Consider the following 17,771-nt stretch of genomic DNA (forward strand, 5'->3'; position numbering starts at 1 on the left):
CAAAATTTCATATCAAAATAATTTTATTTGGTTTGATATTTTAACAGTCAAACATCAGTTTGACTAGTACACCTAACTAGTGTTGAATCATGAATTGGTGTTTCGATTATATTAAAAATATTTTTCAACGAGCCAACTGTATGGATGTCAATAGATATATATATCAGTGATATAACCAAAATTTCACTTCAAAATAATTTTACTTGGTTTGACATTTTAACAGTCAAACATCAGTTTGACTAGTACAACTAACTAGTGTTGATTCCTGAATTTCTGTTTCGATTATTTTAAAATTAGTTTTCAACGATCCAACTGTATGGATGTCAATAGATATATATTTATTAGTGATATAACCAAAATTTCATATCAAAATAATTTTATTTGGTTTGACATTTTAACAGTCAAACATCAGTTTGACTAGTACAGCTAACTAGTGTTGAATCTTGAATTAGTGTTTCGAATATATTAAAAATATTTTTCAACGATCGAACCGTATGGATGTCAATAGATATATATATCAGTGATATAACCAAAATTTCATATCAAAATAATTTTATTTGGTTTGACATTTTAACAGTCAAGTATTAGTTTGACTAGTACACCTGACTAGTGTTGAATCCTGAATTAGTGTTACGATTATTTTCAAAATATTTTTCAACGATCCAACCATAATAATGTCAATAGATATATATATTAGTGATATAACCAAAATTTCATATCAAAATAATTTTATTTGGTTTGATATTTTAAAAGTCAAGCATCAGTTTTACTAGTACAGCTAACTAGTGTTGAATCATGAATTGGTGTGTCGATTATATAAAAGATATTCTTCAACGATCCAACCGTATGGATGTCAATAGATATATATATATATATATATATATCAGAGATATAACCAAAATTTCATATCAAAATAATTTTATTTGGTTTGACATTTCAACAGTCAAACATCAGTTTGACTAGTACAACTAACTAATGTTAAATCCTAAATTTCTGTTTCGATTATTTTAAAATTAGTTTTCAACGATCCAATTGTATGGATGTCAATAGATATATATATTAGTGATATAACCAAAATTTCATATCAAAATAATTTTATTTGGTTTGATATTTTAACAGTCAACATCAGTTTGACTAGTACAGCTAACTAGTGTTGAATCTTGAATTAGTGTTTCGATTATATTAAAAATATTTTTCAACGATCCAACCGTATGGATGTCAATATATATATATATATATCAGTGATATAACCAAAATTTCATATCAAAATAATTTTATTGGTTTGACATTTTAACAGTCAAGCATCAGTTTGACTAGTACAGCTAACTAGTGTTGAATCCTGAATTAGTGTTACGATTATTTTCAAAATATTTTTCAACGATCCAACCGTATGGATGTCAATAGATATATATATATATATATATATATATATATATATTATCCATATAACCAAAATTTTATATCAAAATAATTTTATTTGGTTTGATATTTTAACAGTCAAACATCAGTTTGACTAGTACACCTAACTAGTGTTGAATCATGAATTGGTGTTTCGATTATATTAAAAATATTTTTCAACGAGCCAACTGTATGGATGTCAATAGATATATATATCAGTGATATAACCAAAATTTCACATCAAAATAATTTTACTTGGTTTGACATTTTAACAGTCAAACATCAGTTTGACTAGTACAACTAACTAGTGTTGATTCCTGAATTTCTGTTTCGATTATTTTAAAATTAGTTTTCAACGATCCAACTGTATGGATGTCAATAGATATATATTTATTAGTGATATAACCAAAATTTCATATCAAAATATTTTTATTTGGTTTGACATTTTAACAGTCAAACATCAGTTTGACTAGTACAGCTAACTAGTGTTGAATCTTGAATTAGTGTTTCGATTATATTAAAAGTATTTTTCAACGATCCAACCGTATGGATGTCAATATATATATATATATATATCAGTGATATAACCAAAATTTCATATCAAAATAATTTTATTTGGTTTGACAATTTAACAGACAAGCATCAGTTTGACTAGTACAGCTAACTAGTGTTGAATCCTGAATTAGTGTTACGATTATTTTCAAAATATTTTTCAACGATCCAACCGTATGGATGTCAATAGATATATATTAGTGATATAACCAAAATTTCTTATCAAAATAATTTTATTTGGTTTGACATTTTTACAGTCAAACATGAGTTTGACTAGTACACCTAACTAGTGTTGAATCATGAATTGGTGTTTCGATTATATTAAAAATATTTTTCAATGAGCCAACTGTATGGATGTCAATAGATATATATATCAGTGATATAACCAAAATTTCATATCAAAATAATTTTATTTGGTTTGACATTTTAACAGTCAAGCATCAGTTTGACTAGTACAGCTAACTAGTATTGAATCCTGAATTAGTGTTACGATTATTTTTAAAATATTTTCAATGATCCAACCGTATAGATGTCAATAGATATATATATATATATATATCAGTGATATAACCAAAATTTCATATCAAAATAATTTTATTTGGTTTGACATTTTATCATTCAAGCATCAGTTTGACTAGTACAGCTAACTAGTGTTGAATCCTGAATTAGTGTTACGATTATTTTCAAAATATTTTTCAACAATCCAACCGTATGGATGTCAATAGATATATATTAGTGATATAACCAAAATTTCATATCAAAATAATTTTATTTGGTTTGACATTTTAATAGTCAAATATCAGTTTGACTAGTACACCTAACTAGTGTTGAATCATGAATTGGTGTTTCGATTATATTAAAAATATTTTTCAACGAGCCAACTGTATGGATGTCAATAGATATATATATCAGTGATATAACCAAAATTTCATATCAAAATAATTATATTTGGTTTGACATTTTAACAGTCAAGGATGAGTTTAACTAGTACAACTAACTAGTATCAAATCTTGAATTAATATTTCGAATATATTAAAAATATTTTTCCACGATCGAACCGTATGGATGTCAATAGATATATATCAGTGATATAACCAAAATTTCATATCAAAATAATTTTATTTGGTTTGACATTTTAACAGTCAAGCATTAGTTTGACTAGTATAACTAACTAGTGTTGAATCATGAATTGGTGTTTCGATTATATTAAAAATATTTTTCAATGATCCAACTGTATGGATGTAAATAAATATATATATATATATATATATCAGTGATATAACTAAAATTTCATATCAAAATAATTTTATTTGGTTTGACATTTTAATAGTCAAACGTCAGTTTGACTAGTACAACTAACTAGTGTTGAATCTTGAATTTATGTTTCGATTATTTTAAAAATATTTTTTAACGATCCAACCATATGGATGTCAATAGATATATATATATATATATATATTAGTGATATAACCAAAATTTCATATCAAAATAATTTTATATGGTTTGACATTTTAACAGTGAAACATCTGTTTGACTAGTACACCTAACTAGTGTTGAATCTTGAATTAGTGTTTCGATTATATTAAAAATATTTTTCAACGATCCAACTGTATGGATGTCAATATATATATATATATATTAGTGATATAACCAAAATTTTATATTAAAATAATTTTATTTGGTTTGACATTTTAACAGTCAAACATCAGTTTGACTAGTACAACTAACTAGTGTTGAATCTTGAATTAGTGTTTCGAATATATTTAAAAATATTTTTCAACGATCGAACCATATGGATGTAAATAGATATATATATCAGTGATATAACCAAAATTTCATATCAAAATAATTTTATTTGGTTTGACATTTTAACAGTCAAGCATCAGTTTGACTAGTACAGCTAACTAGTGTTGAATCCTGAATTAGTATTACGATTATTTTAAAAATATTTTTCAACGATCCAACCGTATGGATGTCAATATATATATATATTAGTAATATAACCAAAATTTCATATCCAAATAATTGTATTTGGTTTGACATTTTAATAGTCAAACATCAGTTTGACTAGTACAACTAACTAGTGTTGAATCTTGAATTGGTGTTTCGATTATTTTAAAAATATTTTTCAACGGTCCAACCGTATGGATGTCAATATATATATTAGTGATATAACCAAAATTTCATATCATAATAAATTTATTTGGTTTGTCATTTTAATAGTCTAACGTCAGTTTGACTAGTACAACTAACTAGTGTTTAGTTCTGAATTTCTGTTTCAATTATTTTAAAAATATTTTTCATCAATCCAAACGTATGGATGACAATATATATATATAGGGGGCTACTCTAATAGAAACCAAGTTAAAATAGAAACTAGAAACCATCCCAACCCAGGCCATTACTAATTGATGCGGTCCAACCCGTGAGAGTACACTTACATAGTAGCATACAATAGACATGCATCAACACTCATCCGGTCATTTTCCATATACACTACGTGTACATATATCCTCACTAACTATCATTATTAATACCCCCATCAACATAGAAACATCCTTTGATTGTAATCTGCTTCATCACCGAATACGACCACCACTTCCAATCAATTTTCCTAAGACCACTGTCAAACTACAATTTCATGACTTACAACCTCCTCTAAATATTATCAACATGTTTTATACCAGAAATCATAATTCCTATTACATAAATCACCTATCTTTAAAACAAGAACACTAATTGGGTTTTTAATAACTAACTAATTCGTCATCACTAATTTATAGAGTGACAATCGCTAAATTATGCAGTGAAAATCACTAATTTATACTGTTAAAATCATTGATTATTTCCGGTCCAGCAATTCCAATTTTTACATAAAAATTTATGATTGCAAATTTGTAAAAATATGTCAGAATCACCAAATCACAGGTACTCCCAAAATTATATTCAATATGCATCATCCATCAAATATAACCACTATTGCTTTTAACAATTTTAAAGATCTGAAACTTAAACAGAAGATATTAGAAAAAATCTCGCCGGAGAAGACAACCGGATTTTGACGGAGAAGGTAGCGATGATTCACTGATTTACTGCAATTAGGGGGTATTATTAATTTATTAAGGTAAGGTGAAGGAGAAGATGTCCCAGTTGAATATTGTTGATAAAATTGTCAGAAAAAAGATGGGCGGGTGGGCTTGATGGGGGATGAAGGTGAGAAAGAGGAGAAAATGTGGGATTCCGCGGAAATGAATGGGGAAGGAGACCAAAAGAATGGGCGGGGTACAGGAGCAGGTAGATGGCGTAAAATATGAGTGTATATATTATATAATTTGTGAATAGTTTTAGTTTTTATTTTAAGTTTGGTTTGTATTTGATCATCTCCCAATATATATATATTAGTGATGTAATCAATGTTTCATATTAAATTATTTTATCAAAATATTTAATTTTTTCTGAAATTCTTGAAATGTCACCCAAACAAATAAATGTTGACATTAATATGGTTGGATAATGAAATAATATTTTTTAAAAATTGAAATTATCAAAAGTCATGTGCTAGTTTACGACGAAATTTGTCATAAATTATTATCTGCAGAAAATTTGAGAAAAGTCAAATTTACCGCCAAAATTTTGGGGAAAAGGTTAAATTTCCCTCTTTGATAACTTACGACAAATTTTAATTTCCGTCGTAAATTGGATGTTCCAATATTTTCCGTCACAAATATTTCGTCGTAAGTTTAGATGAAGTATTTTTTTATTTAATTTCAAGTTAAAATTTTAATAAAAAAATTTAACTTACGACGAAATGTTCAAATCGTCACAAATTCAAATGAATTTTATTTTCCCGCCAAATTTTTTTGGGAAAAATTTAAATTTCCCTCTTTGATAACTTACGACAAATTTTAATTTCCGTCGTAAATTTGACGATCCGATTTTTTCCGTCGCAAATATTTCGTTGTAAATTTAGATAAAATATTTTTTTATCCAATTTCAATTTAAAATTTTAATAAAAATAATTAACTTACGACGAAATGTTTAAATCGTCACAACTTCAAATAATTTTCATTTTTTTAATCGTGTCGTGCATAATTTTATTAATAAAATACTAAACTTACCACGGTTTTGGTTTTCGTCGTAAATAATTACGACATTTTACTTTTTTCGTTGTAAATTGGGCGCGCATTTTTTTCCGTCATAAGTTTGTCGTCGTAATTGGCCTAATTTTATAAAAAAATGCAGTTATATAAAGGCTTTGCTAGAATAGCTACAAGAAATTAAACAGAGATTATTATAAAAAAATAACAGAGTTCACCTTAAGCAAAGTTATTGATAATATATTAATAAAAATTATCATCAAACGTTTTCAACATGGACCAAGGGTCCTGCCCTCCTCGTGTCCTTCTCTATGCTGCGACTGCTGCTGAGAAACAACTTGGGCTTGAGCAATGTGCTGCTGCTGCTGTTGGTGAAGTAATAGTTGCGGCTGAATTTGGAGCAATTGACTGTGATGAATAGGAGTCTCGTCTGGTTTCTGATCTTCAATTTGATGGTCATATGCATCCTCATAAGACCCCAACGCCAAAGACATTGTCGAACCACCTGGCATAGCTCCATCGAACCCGTTATCAGTCACCTGCCCACCAGTTTCATACCCATTATTGAACTGCATCAGCTGATCTTGATGCTGCTGCTGCTGTTCGTAAGATCGTATCAATTCCTGTTGTTCCCTCTCTGCCAGAATGTGCTGTTGTTGCTGCTGATCACGCATCACCAATGGCATTGCACCGTGGGCTTGATTCGTGGTCAAGCCTAACATAGGCTGCATATTGTAGGGTGAAACATTCTGCAGATTACCTGGATGTTGCTGAATTAAGCCCTGTTGAACAAAGCCTTGGTGCTGAAGGATCGGTAACATTGCAGTAGGCCCGATGTAATTGGCTAGTTCTTTCTTGGCATTAATGAGATCAGATTGAACTTGTTTGAGTTTATGTTGTAGAATTGAAATCAAGCCTACACAGCCATAAACCGGATCACGAAGCCTTGCGTCTGCCTCATAAGCTAAAGAACTGACAGCATCTTCGCGTTGCACAGGGCTTAGATCGTTGAGGATTTTGGCGACGTTGCTGGCTCCAAACACTTTGTGAACGTTTGCAAATTTCTGTGGCTGGTCCGGTGGAAAATAGGGTGCAAAAACACACTCTTGTGTGCATTTTCTTCGGAGGAATTTGCAGGCAGCACATGGAGAATTTGATGATGACATTGTAATTGTTTCTTCTCTTTCAAAACTGCAAGAAACAGAATATATAGGCAATTTTTTGTTATACACAATTAAGGAAGATTGAATACAGGTAATACTAAATGGTAGTAGATTCTTAACAAAAAAAAGTTGAAATCTGTAGTAATTATAAAGAGGCCTTTATTTAGTAATAAACATCATTGACAGATTTATTCTAGTAGATAAGCAATCATTGAACAAATATAGAACATGATATAGAATACCTATTGATCACATATAAAGAAAATAATTTACAATATTTAGTAAATATTGCCAATTAAATTTGAACAAAGCGTCACAGCTAATTATATCCTAACGGAAATCTTTGATTTCCAATTTCAAAATTTTTAAAAAATTTGAAACAAAACCCTATCTCCGATAAAAAGGGTAGATATATATAGCAAACAATGAAGCGATGACAAGGATTTAAATATCAATATTATTTGACCACACAAAATTAACAACAATAAAACTGTCTTCTAAAAAGTAGGAGGTTAGTTGCAACCCTTTTTTCAACAGAAAGACCAATGGAAAAATGAAAACTACATATAAATTATCTATGTACGTATTTATACATGCATGTACAAATAGATTCAACTTTCAAAAAAGGTGAGACAGATGTAAAATTAATATTCAAAAAATCACAATAAATGAAATATTAAAATTAGCGGAATGAAAAAAAAAGACTAGCATAAAGGCGGTGGACGTAAAGTAAACAGTGGAGACAGAGACGTACGCTGCATTAGGGTTTGATATCAATGTTTACATATATATTTATTTGTATAGTTAGAGAGAAAGGGACAAATTTACCCGAATTGTCTATAATTTTGACTGTGGAATGGTTTGATCCGTCTGAAAATAGAAAGAAGAGAACATACACAGAGATTTGATCCAAATCAAATAGAGGAAAGTCATGTCAGTCCTGCATTTCTATGATTATTAAGTGATTTATGCCTTTCACATCCACTTTCCCTTTGAATTATATTAACTCTGATTCATTTTTTCGACAAAAGCTTGACATCGAATATAAGATCTTTACATATAAGATCTAATGCCTTTCAGAGTTCCTCTTCATTCAATCTCCTCTTTGTCTGTGTATCCCTTAGAAATAAATTATTTCTGACCGATTTATGTGTTAAAATTGTCCTCCACAGATCTTGAGATCGTACGACAAATTTAAAAATCCAATAATTTAACATAAAGACTTAGACCATCTCCAACCCAGTGTTCCCGAAATCGTTAGGCGTGTTAGGGCGGTGAGTGTACCTTCAACAGATTAATCGGCAAGTCCGAGATTAATCGGACCGATTAATCGGGACATTAATCGGAACATTAATCGGAAGAATAAAAATATTATTTTTAATTTTATAATTATATAATGATCAATATGTCAAATATTTGTCTGAAAAAAGAAATTAGAATGGTATTAAACAATATCTACACATTTGACATTCGTTATGTATTAATTATTGAGTTTACAATATTAAATATATTTTAATTCGCACTTTTAAACTAATTACAATATGTCATTTTTATATTTTAAGTGAGAAAATAAATATATTAGATTACTTGTTACTTCTTATCAATACTTTATATTAGAAATTGACATGGTATTGTGTGAAATTATGAAATTAATGAATTAAAATTATAAAAATATAAAAAAAATATTTTTTTTTATTATTTCCCCCCAGACCGTCTAGGACCGATTTTTGACCGTCTAGCCCGCCTAATCCCGATTTGACCCGATTTTTTTAAAAAACGCCTAAATCACCGCCTAGGTCCGAGTCGGGGCGTTTTACCACCGCCTAGCGCCTAGGCGCCGCCTAGGCGGCCGCCTAGACCGATTTTTAGAACACTGCTACAACCATGTGGAACCTTTAGTTAAAAATCATTAATACATACTATAAACAAAAAATATAGAGATTATGAAAAAAAATTCATATCTAATGTTACAAGTACAAATGCAAACTAAGATTACAATACAACTTACTTAGGGTTGTCAATTTGACTTAGTCTTGTTAAAGTACATGCATGTTTTGCACAACAATCTCCTCCAATTTGTGAGAAGATTGTTTAACACAAATACTAACCTCAATTTAAAAAATGGAAAATGAGATTAATACATAAAGTTTGATAGAATTACAACTTTTATACATTGGGAGATTTTCAAAATTTGATGGTTACAAGTCTCAGGTAAAGATAGTTTTTGTATCTGCTTCTTCTCTAAGAACATCCTTTTAAGTAATCAAGAATTTCAAGTTCTTCTATTATAGGTGTCCCACTTAGAACTTCTACAAGTTTTTGTCTTTCTACCTTTGGATAATCACTGTCTAGTAAATCAATCTTAAATCTTAGAGATTCTGCTCATTCTTTTGGCCTTGAGCTCTTCTGATCTTTTAATGAACATCTCTATTTCCTCATCATACTTCCTCACTCTTTCTTCAGATTCAGCCTTTTTTTTATTGTTTCCTCCATTGTAATCAACCATTCAGCTATAATTGATCTCTATGCCCTTGTAGCAGTATCCTTGTCCTTTAACAAACTTATTATTCTTTTAATTTTTGTGGGAGAAAGAGAATCGATTAAATCACTGCCAAGGAAGGTGAAGAACCCATCTTCATAGAAAACTCTAACTTCTCCAAGAGATACAACCCAGACTCTGACTATTTCCTCAGCAAGTTGTTGAAAATGATCTTCATCTGGGATGCACCAATTCAAAGGTAGAAAGTCAGATTACTTGAAAAAGTTCCAGATGGCCCTTTCAGTGACTTCTCCTTTCTCTGCAAGCTTGGCTTTCTTAGACTTTCTCCCAACAGATTTGAGATTGACTTTTAGTGAAGGCTTGGCTAAAGGTAAGGTTGTGATTTTCTTGAGACTTGTCTGGCTTATAGTGATTGGAATTTTTAAAAAAGAGTTAGCTGTTTATTTGTATAGAAATTTAGACTTTGAGGTTTGAGGTGGTTTGATGTTTGAGATAGTTGATGTTGAAGGTTGAGATGAGGTTTTAGCTGGTTGTGTTTGGATTTTTAGGGTTTGGTGTGGTTCTGAGTCATCATGATTCTTTTTACTCCTCCTCTCACTTATTCTCTTCTTCTCCTCATCCTTTTTGTCTTCTTCTTTCTTCTGCTCATCCTTACTGCCAGTTGCTTTGGAAGCTTGACTTTGATTTGAGCCAAAAGAATTTTGCTTATCACCCTTCTGCTCATCATCATCCTCATTTTTCCTTAGATTGTACTGAATATTTAGAAACATGGTGTCAGGATTCAAGAGATACATGTCCAATATTTTTATCATTTTAACATCCTCGGGCTTCTTGTTCTTTTTGTGTTTCAAGTCAGATTGCAATGTCATGATCAGCCTCATATTTGACTTAACACAATGTTTGGGAACAATGAGATGACTTGCTTGATTTTTTGTTGGACAGACATAAACTACTCCTTTGTGTGGATGTAGACAGGCTTCTCGGAAAGCTGTTATCTGTGCCTTTTTGAGCTCTTGGAGTAGTTGAGTGTCCTCTTGAATGACTGGATTTACTCTGTCAATCATCACATCAAGTTCAGATGCTCTTAGAGTTTGGATATTTGTGAGAGTCACCTGAATGCACCTGTCTACACCCCCATCATTGATGTTCATGGCAATCCTTTTCTCCAGAAAGTTATCAATCTTCACCACCACTACTCTTATAAAATTGATGTTCTTGCCCAAAGCTTTCTTGCAAGCCATATATATGTGTTGTAGAGATATTCTTAGTGTTTTAAGAAGGTTATTGAATTCCTGATCTTGATCAGGTCCTTCTATAACCCTTAGTAGTCTTTCTTTGCCAACATCAACTTGAGCACCTGGGCTTTGTCCCACATGAACAGGCTCTTTAGATTGTGTCTTAGCATCCCTAGATTTTGTAATTCTAGCCTCAATCTCCCCCTTAGTCTTGGAAACAGGCATGAGCAGGGGAGTTGGAATTTCTGGCCTAATTTGTTCAGGTAAGGCAGGCAATGAAATATTGAGCTTCCCCATGATGGCCCCCAAAGTAACAGAATTCTGCATTTGAAGGTACTTATGAGAGTCCACCGGGGTCTAGATTTCAGTTTGTTGACTCTTGACTAGAGAAGTCAAGGCCTGGACTGTGCATTAAGGGAAGCATTGGAGGTCGGCAATTCTGAGACTTGGCTTTTGAGAGATTGAATTTGCAGATTTGTAGAAGTGAAGCTAGGCTGATAAGAGCTAGTAGATGTTGAGGTTCCAACAGTTTCTTCTACAGCCTGTTTGATGCTTTCCATTAGCAAAGCTGAGGGCTCATATTTACTTTGATGAAGTTGCTCCAACTTGGCCTTTGTGTCATTTGAGTGAGTGATTTATTGTTGGAGCACTGTATGAAGAGAGATGAATGATTGTTTGAGATTTTTGACTTATCTTTCAATAGAAGTAAGATCCATCCTTGACATTTGCTCAGCAAAGTGCTTGAACTTGGAAGTGATCTTTACTTGAGATGGTATAATCTCATCCATTTTATCCTGTACCAGCTTTCTAATCCTATCTTCATGACCAGTCAATCTCAGTTCTAGAGCTTTTCCAAAGAGATGGAAAGCTTTAAGTTGAGCCTTTGAAACTTCATTGACTGTATCATAGACTTCACTAGGTGTCAGTGGCTTAGAGTTACTGCCCGGAATTGTCAAATAATCTTCCCTAAACTTAGCTAAAACATCCTCCATTTCCAGATTATAGTCCTTGTTCAGCCAAGCATCACAGTTGCCATCATGTTCAGCTTCATTAACAATTTTTTCTTGTTGTTCTTATACATCTGATTGATATGAGAGCATAATTACTTGATAATCCTAGTTAGACATGTCAGAAGTCATCAATTGTTGAGAAATTTGTGTTAGGCCTGCAAGCTGATCTATCCTGAACTCTTCAAGATTTGATTGAGGTGCAGTTTCTTGGAGCCAGTTAAAGACAAGGTGTGGTTGTTGAGGTTGTGAGGTGGATGGTTGAGATTCAGAACCACCTGTGACTGAAGTCACAGTTTTACTCACAGATCGCTTTGTGTTTATGACAGTATGTTGTCCTCCACTTGTAGTGGGAACCTCCAATTTAATTGGAGGGGATTTGACTGGGTTACTTTCATGTACACGAGCCTCAAACCCTTGTGTGTCTTGCACCACACTGTCACCTGAATGTAATATACTTGCCTCCCCCATAGCAGGATCATTGGCAATTGTACTCCTAGAATTAACTGCCAAAACAATTTCTGCTAGGGTTTTGAGGGGAGTTGTTCCTGCATGAGGAACCTCTAATTGAATTGAAGAGGATTTAGATAACTCCCCCTCAGGAGTACTACCATCAAACCTTACAGTCTGTGAAGACTGATTTGCACATGAAGGTGCATTTAGTATCTCCACGGAGTCTTCAGTAAAAACTGATGAATCCCCCATGGTTTTGATGGTGTCATCAAGGTCTACCCCAGCTATTAGCCTCTCACCATCTAATTGAAGTGTCTGGGTGGTGAGCAAGGTTTCTTGAACCAAGTCACTTGAGTTAGTTTGCACTTGAGAATTAGATTCAAGTGCTGTTAGTAGAGAAGAAATTTGAGATATGAGATACTGTTGCTCAAATGTGAGTGTTGGCAGCTCCCCTTGAATGAATGAGGGAGCTTCAAGAGATGTGTCCTCACAGTGTGTGTCATCCTTATTTCTCTTACCATACACTTGAATTACTTCAGGTGTAGGCTGTGCAGACTTTGTACAAGGTGTATTAGGGTGAATGCTCTTTTTAATAGACACACCATGTTGAGAGGATGTATCTAGAGTCTGTTTAGTTCCCATTTTTACAACTGCATCCTATTGGGAGGATACAGAGGTGGCTTGAGTGGTCAACTTAGATTTCTTACTCCTTTTTGATTTATTGACCAAGGGTGACTCGGTTTCAGTTTGATCCTCACCACTCTCATTTATAACTGCTAAAGTTACCCCCTTTCTCTTCTTTTTACTCACCTCATCCTTTTGAGAAGATGAGTTGGTTGGTTGCCTAGCTTCTATAGGTTTTGAAAGAACAGGCTCAACATGGGTAGGTTCCTATGGGTGTGCCTGTGTTTGTGCTTCCACAGGCTCAGGAACCATTGTTGCACTAGGTTGACTTGTACTAGATCTCATGTCTGGCATAGAATAAGGGTAAGTCTTAAATCTTTCAATCATGAAAGGTGTTAACTTAAGACTTACTGGAACCTTATTCTTAGTAAGAAGTGATCCAAATAAAATTTTGGATACTTGCTTACAGTTGCCAATTAGTGTCCTGTTTACACCTTCTAGCATATGTGTGTCATTAACTTTATAATTTAAAGATGACATAATAAATCTAGGCAGAATAATCTCCTTACCTCTTGACTCCAATGGCATTGTGAGTCTGGTGCTCAGCTCCTCCAGTATCTAGTGTCCTACATTTATCTGTTTGTTGAAGGCCATTGAGTAGACCAGCTTCTGGACAACACTTGATATGTTGTCAAACCCTGACTTCCTATAGGTGAGTGCCCTTATCACAGAGTCAAACAAGAATGACCATTCCCTCCTTAAATATTTCTTATTCATGTTGGCCGGATTAATCCTCTCATAATAATTGATTAAGTCCATGAATTCATACAACTCATCCTGAATTGGAGTTTCCACCAGTTTGTCAGTAGGAATGCCCAAAGCCTTATTGACATCACCCTCAAGAATCTCCACCTGTTATCTCTTAATTGTGCAGTTTATCACTATAGTTGCAGTTTGATTCTCATGCACAATTGTCCTTGTTGTTGTGTTCCAGAAATCCCCTAACACATCCAAATACAACACAGGATTAGCAGTAAGAGCACCTACAAAGTAGGTCTCAGAAAGGAACTTGACAAAGCATTGAAAATCTTCATGTGTGTGGTTTGCATCCAGAAATGCAAGAAAATTGGTCTCCCTGGGGATGAAGGGTATAATATTGTCGGTTGCCATTGATATGATTATGAAGTTTAGTGGGTAAAAGAAATTTGTGAAAAAGGAGTGAAAATGAGAGAGAAATCAGTTTTAGATTGAAAGCTAGGTCATTTGAGATCTCGAAAGTTGTAAGTATGTATATGTATCGAGATATCTGGGTATTTATAGTAAAAGCAAATGACTTGTAGAGAACTCAAAAATAGACGTTTGGAATTAGTCTGAGAAGTCATTTTAAGAAATAAAAAATATATCGAGAAGTCATTCTAAATTACTCTTATAGAGAACTAAAAATTGACTTATCGATATGTCAAATAAATACCCAGTTTGTCAAAAATTGGACTGAATTAATTCTAACTTTTATTTGAATAAATTCAAAATAAAATTAGATTAAATTTTCCAAAAGTATTTTACCAAAATAATTTATTAAGTTAAATTATTTCAGTTCTGAGTTATTGAGAAGTCTAAAAATTATACTTGTAGAGAACTTTGTGAATTAACACTACTAGAGAATTCTACAAGGACTTATCGATAAGTCATAATAAAGCTTATTGAGAAGTCACTCGAGAAGTGAGTGAATTGACTTATCGAGAACTCACTCGAGAAGTCTTAAAATGACTTATCGATAAGTCAGTTAGACTTATCGAGAACTTAGTTCTCTATATATTTTTGAACACTTTAATTCTGCCTTGTGTTAATTTCACATATTAAGAATATAAATTAACAACTGAGCAGTTTACTTAGAATTTGAAAAATTCCAAGTTAAGGATTTTGTTTTGAAAAACAATATGCAGAGATTTCTGAAATATTTATAATTCATATTTCAGTTAATTTCTAATTACATCAAATTAATATTGATTTACTAGAAATTATTCTGTTGCAAAACATTAGCTAAGTTCTTGCCTTAGAATGAAGAATTAAGCATTCCAATTTCACCTACAAGTCTAGTGAAAGTTGCTTCATCCAAATGTTTAGTAAAAATGTCAGCTAATTATTTTTCTGTTGGAACAAAAATGAGCTCAATGGTACCATTTGTAGCATGTTCTCTAATAAAATGGTACCTTACATCAATATGCTTTATTCTAGAATGATTAACTAGATTAGCCACTATAGATATATCACGAGTATTATCACACATGATAAGAATTTTGTGTAACACTAGGTCATAATCCATTAGCTGATTTCTAATCCAAAGCACTTGAGCACAACTTCCAGTAGCTATGTATTCAGCCTCTGCTATAGAAGTTGATACAAATTGTTGTTTCTTGCTATACCGAGATACAAGTCTTTGACCAAGAAATTGACAGCTTCCACTAGTACTCTTTCTGTCAACCCTGCATCCAGCAAAATCTGCATATGTGTAACCAACAGCTTCAAAACCAATTCCCTTAAGATACCATAATCCAAAGTTTGGAGTCCCCTTCAAATATCTAAAAAATCCTCTTCACATCCATCAAATGTGATTCTTTTAGATTGGCTTAAAATCTTGCACATAGACATGTTACAAACATGATGTCTGGTCTACTTGCAGTTAAGTAAAGTAATGATCCAATCATTCCTCTATAGCTTAAAATATCTACAATCTTGTATTTTCTATCTTCATCCAACTTTGTTGCTGTAGACATAGGTGTAAAAGCAGGTGAACAATCAACCATACCAAACTTTTTCAATAAGTCCTTGACATACTTAGTTTGGCTGATGAAGATCCCACACTTCTTTAACTGACTTGTAGTCCAAGAAAGTAACTTAATTCCCCCATCATACTCATTTCATATTCACTCTGCATAAGCTTAGAAAATATTTGGCAAAGATTTTCATTTGTAGAACCAAAGATGATATCATCCACATAGATCTGAATTAGGATCATATCTTCACCATGTTTCTTGTAGAATGGAGTCTTATCTATAGTACCTCTAGTAAAACCATGTTTCAGTAGGAATTCTGACAATGTATCATACCATACTCTAGGTGCCTGCTTTAGTCCATATAGAGTCTTGAGTACTTTGCACACAAAATTTGGAAATTCTGGATCTTCAAAGCCAGGTGGCTGTAGCACATAAACTTCTTCTTTTAACTCACCATTTAGGAAGGCACCCTTCATATCCATTTGATACACTTTAAAATTTGAGTGTGTAGCAAATGCTACAAAAATCCTTATTGCTTCAAGTCTTGCAACTAGAGTAAAAGTTTCATCATAATCAATTTCTTTTTCTTGTGAGTAGCCTTTTGCAACCAACCTTACTTTGTTTCTGGTAACTATACTATTTTCATCCATCTAGTTCCTGAACACCCATTTTATTCCAATAATGCTTCTATTCTTTGGTGTGATAACTAACTCCCAAACGTTGTTCCTTTCAAACTGATTAAGCTCCTCTTGTATAACAAATATCCAATCAGGATCTATTAGAGCTTCTTCAGTTTTCTTGGGTTCTACTTTAGACAAAAAGCATGCATGTAGACACTCATTAGCAGTTGCACTCCTAGTCCTCACACCAGCAGTAGGATCACCAATAATTGCTTCTCTAGTATGACTTCTATCCCACTTCCTTGTATGAGTTTGTTGACTTGTGCTTTCATCATTTTCTTCATTATTGGTATGACTGCTAGATCCTTCTTCTCTTTCTCCCCCTGAGTTTGTGCTATCAAATTCAGGTGTTTGAGATGAGCTGTAACACCCTCAGATCCGGGGTCGGGGATCCGGGTTGTCACGGTCTTTCTTTCCACAATATCACTTCACTTAATTAATAATAAATAACCTCATGCTGTGACCCCATACTAACACACACCACAACCCGTTATAGTCTCAGAGATGAAATTGAAATAAGTACAAGTCTTTGAATCCACCATTTAAAAGTTATTACAACCCAAAATGATTACTTGATAAATTTACAGTTAATTGCCATTATCTGCCACAAGTTATAATTATACATAATTTGATTCTCAAAAGTAGATGGTCTGAACTACAATGGATCTACCTCTGCAGTTATAGCAGCTACAACATCATCGGGAAGACGCGGGACGCTTCCCACGCGCTTGCGCTGGGTCTGCTGGAGTCTGGCCATCTCTCCTAACTGTTGTTGTGTGATGAAGAAATAAAGCAAGAGTGAGCCTTACAGCTCGCAAGATAATACATAGTGATAACAATAATATAAGTATCTAAATGGATACTTACTAGAATCTTTATCGTGTGTAAGATAATTACTTACTAGATATAAGTAAAAACAAGGAATGAAGTTACCAATACTTCACTACACTTATATCCTTTATAAAGCTACTTGAACTACCACCGTTCAAAGTATTATAAGTTTTAAAAAAAACATCCCATAGATGAGACCACAAGTTAAGACTTGAATAGATTCAATCTTTGAAATATTATTGAATGAAAAAAAGTTACGAGATACTTTATTTAGTCCCGATATATATATATCCACATATATATCTCTTTAAACATTTCCTGGAACCTCTGTTATGTAAAGTATGAACAGAGTTTGAAACATCCAATGAATTTTGGAAAGGAAAAGAATTTTGGCATAAACCAGATATCTTGCTGATCAGGCAAAGATACCAATAAGTAACCTTTTCTACTAGTAGAT

The 17,771-nt window shown here is 32.6% G+C and overlaps 1 protein-coding gene across 1 annotated transcript; it reads right to left on the minus strand.

The window, feature by feature from the left end:
- Window positions 1-6,246: 6,246 nt before the first annotated feature.
- LOC141686813 (LOB domain-containing protein 10-like) lies at window positions 6,247-7,397 on the minus strand. Its single transcript, XM_074491892.1, has one exon. The coding sequence runs from the start codon at window positions 7,211-7,213 to the stop codon at window positions 6,317-6,319; it is 897 nt and encodes a 298-aa protein (XP_074347993.1). The 5' UTR covers window positions 7,214-7,397; the 3' UTR covers window positions 6,247-6,316.
- Window positions 7,398-17,771: the final 10,374 nt, after the last annotated feature.

The sequence above is a fragment of the Apium graveolens genome, chromosome 9, assembly GCF_009905375.1.
Source record: "Apium graveolens cultivar Ventura chromosome 9, ASM990537v1, whole genome shotgun sequence".
In the NCBI taxonomy this organism is placed as follows: domain Eukaryota; kingdom Viridiplantae; phylum Streptophyta; class Magnoliopsida; order Apiales; family Apiaceae; genus Apium; species Apium graveolens.

What these genes read in the sequence shown, in the direction of transcription:
- LOC141686813 (XM_074491892.1), bottom strand. Translation starts at nt 7,213, where the DNA reads ATGTCATCATCAAATTCTCCATGTGCTGCCTGCAAATTCCTCCGAAGA.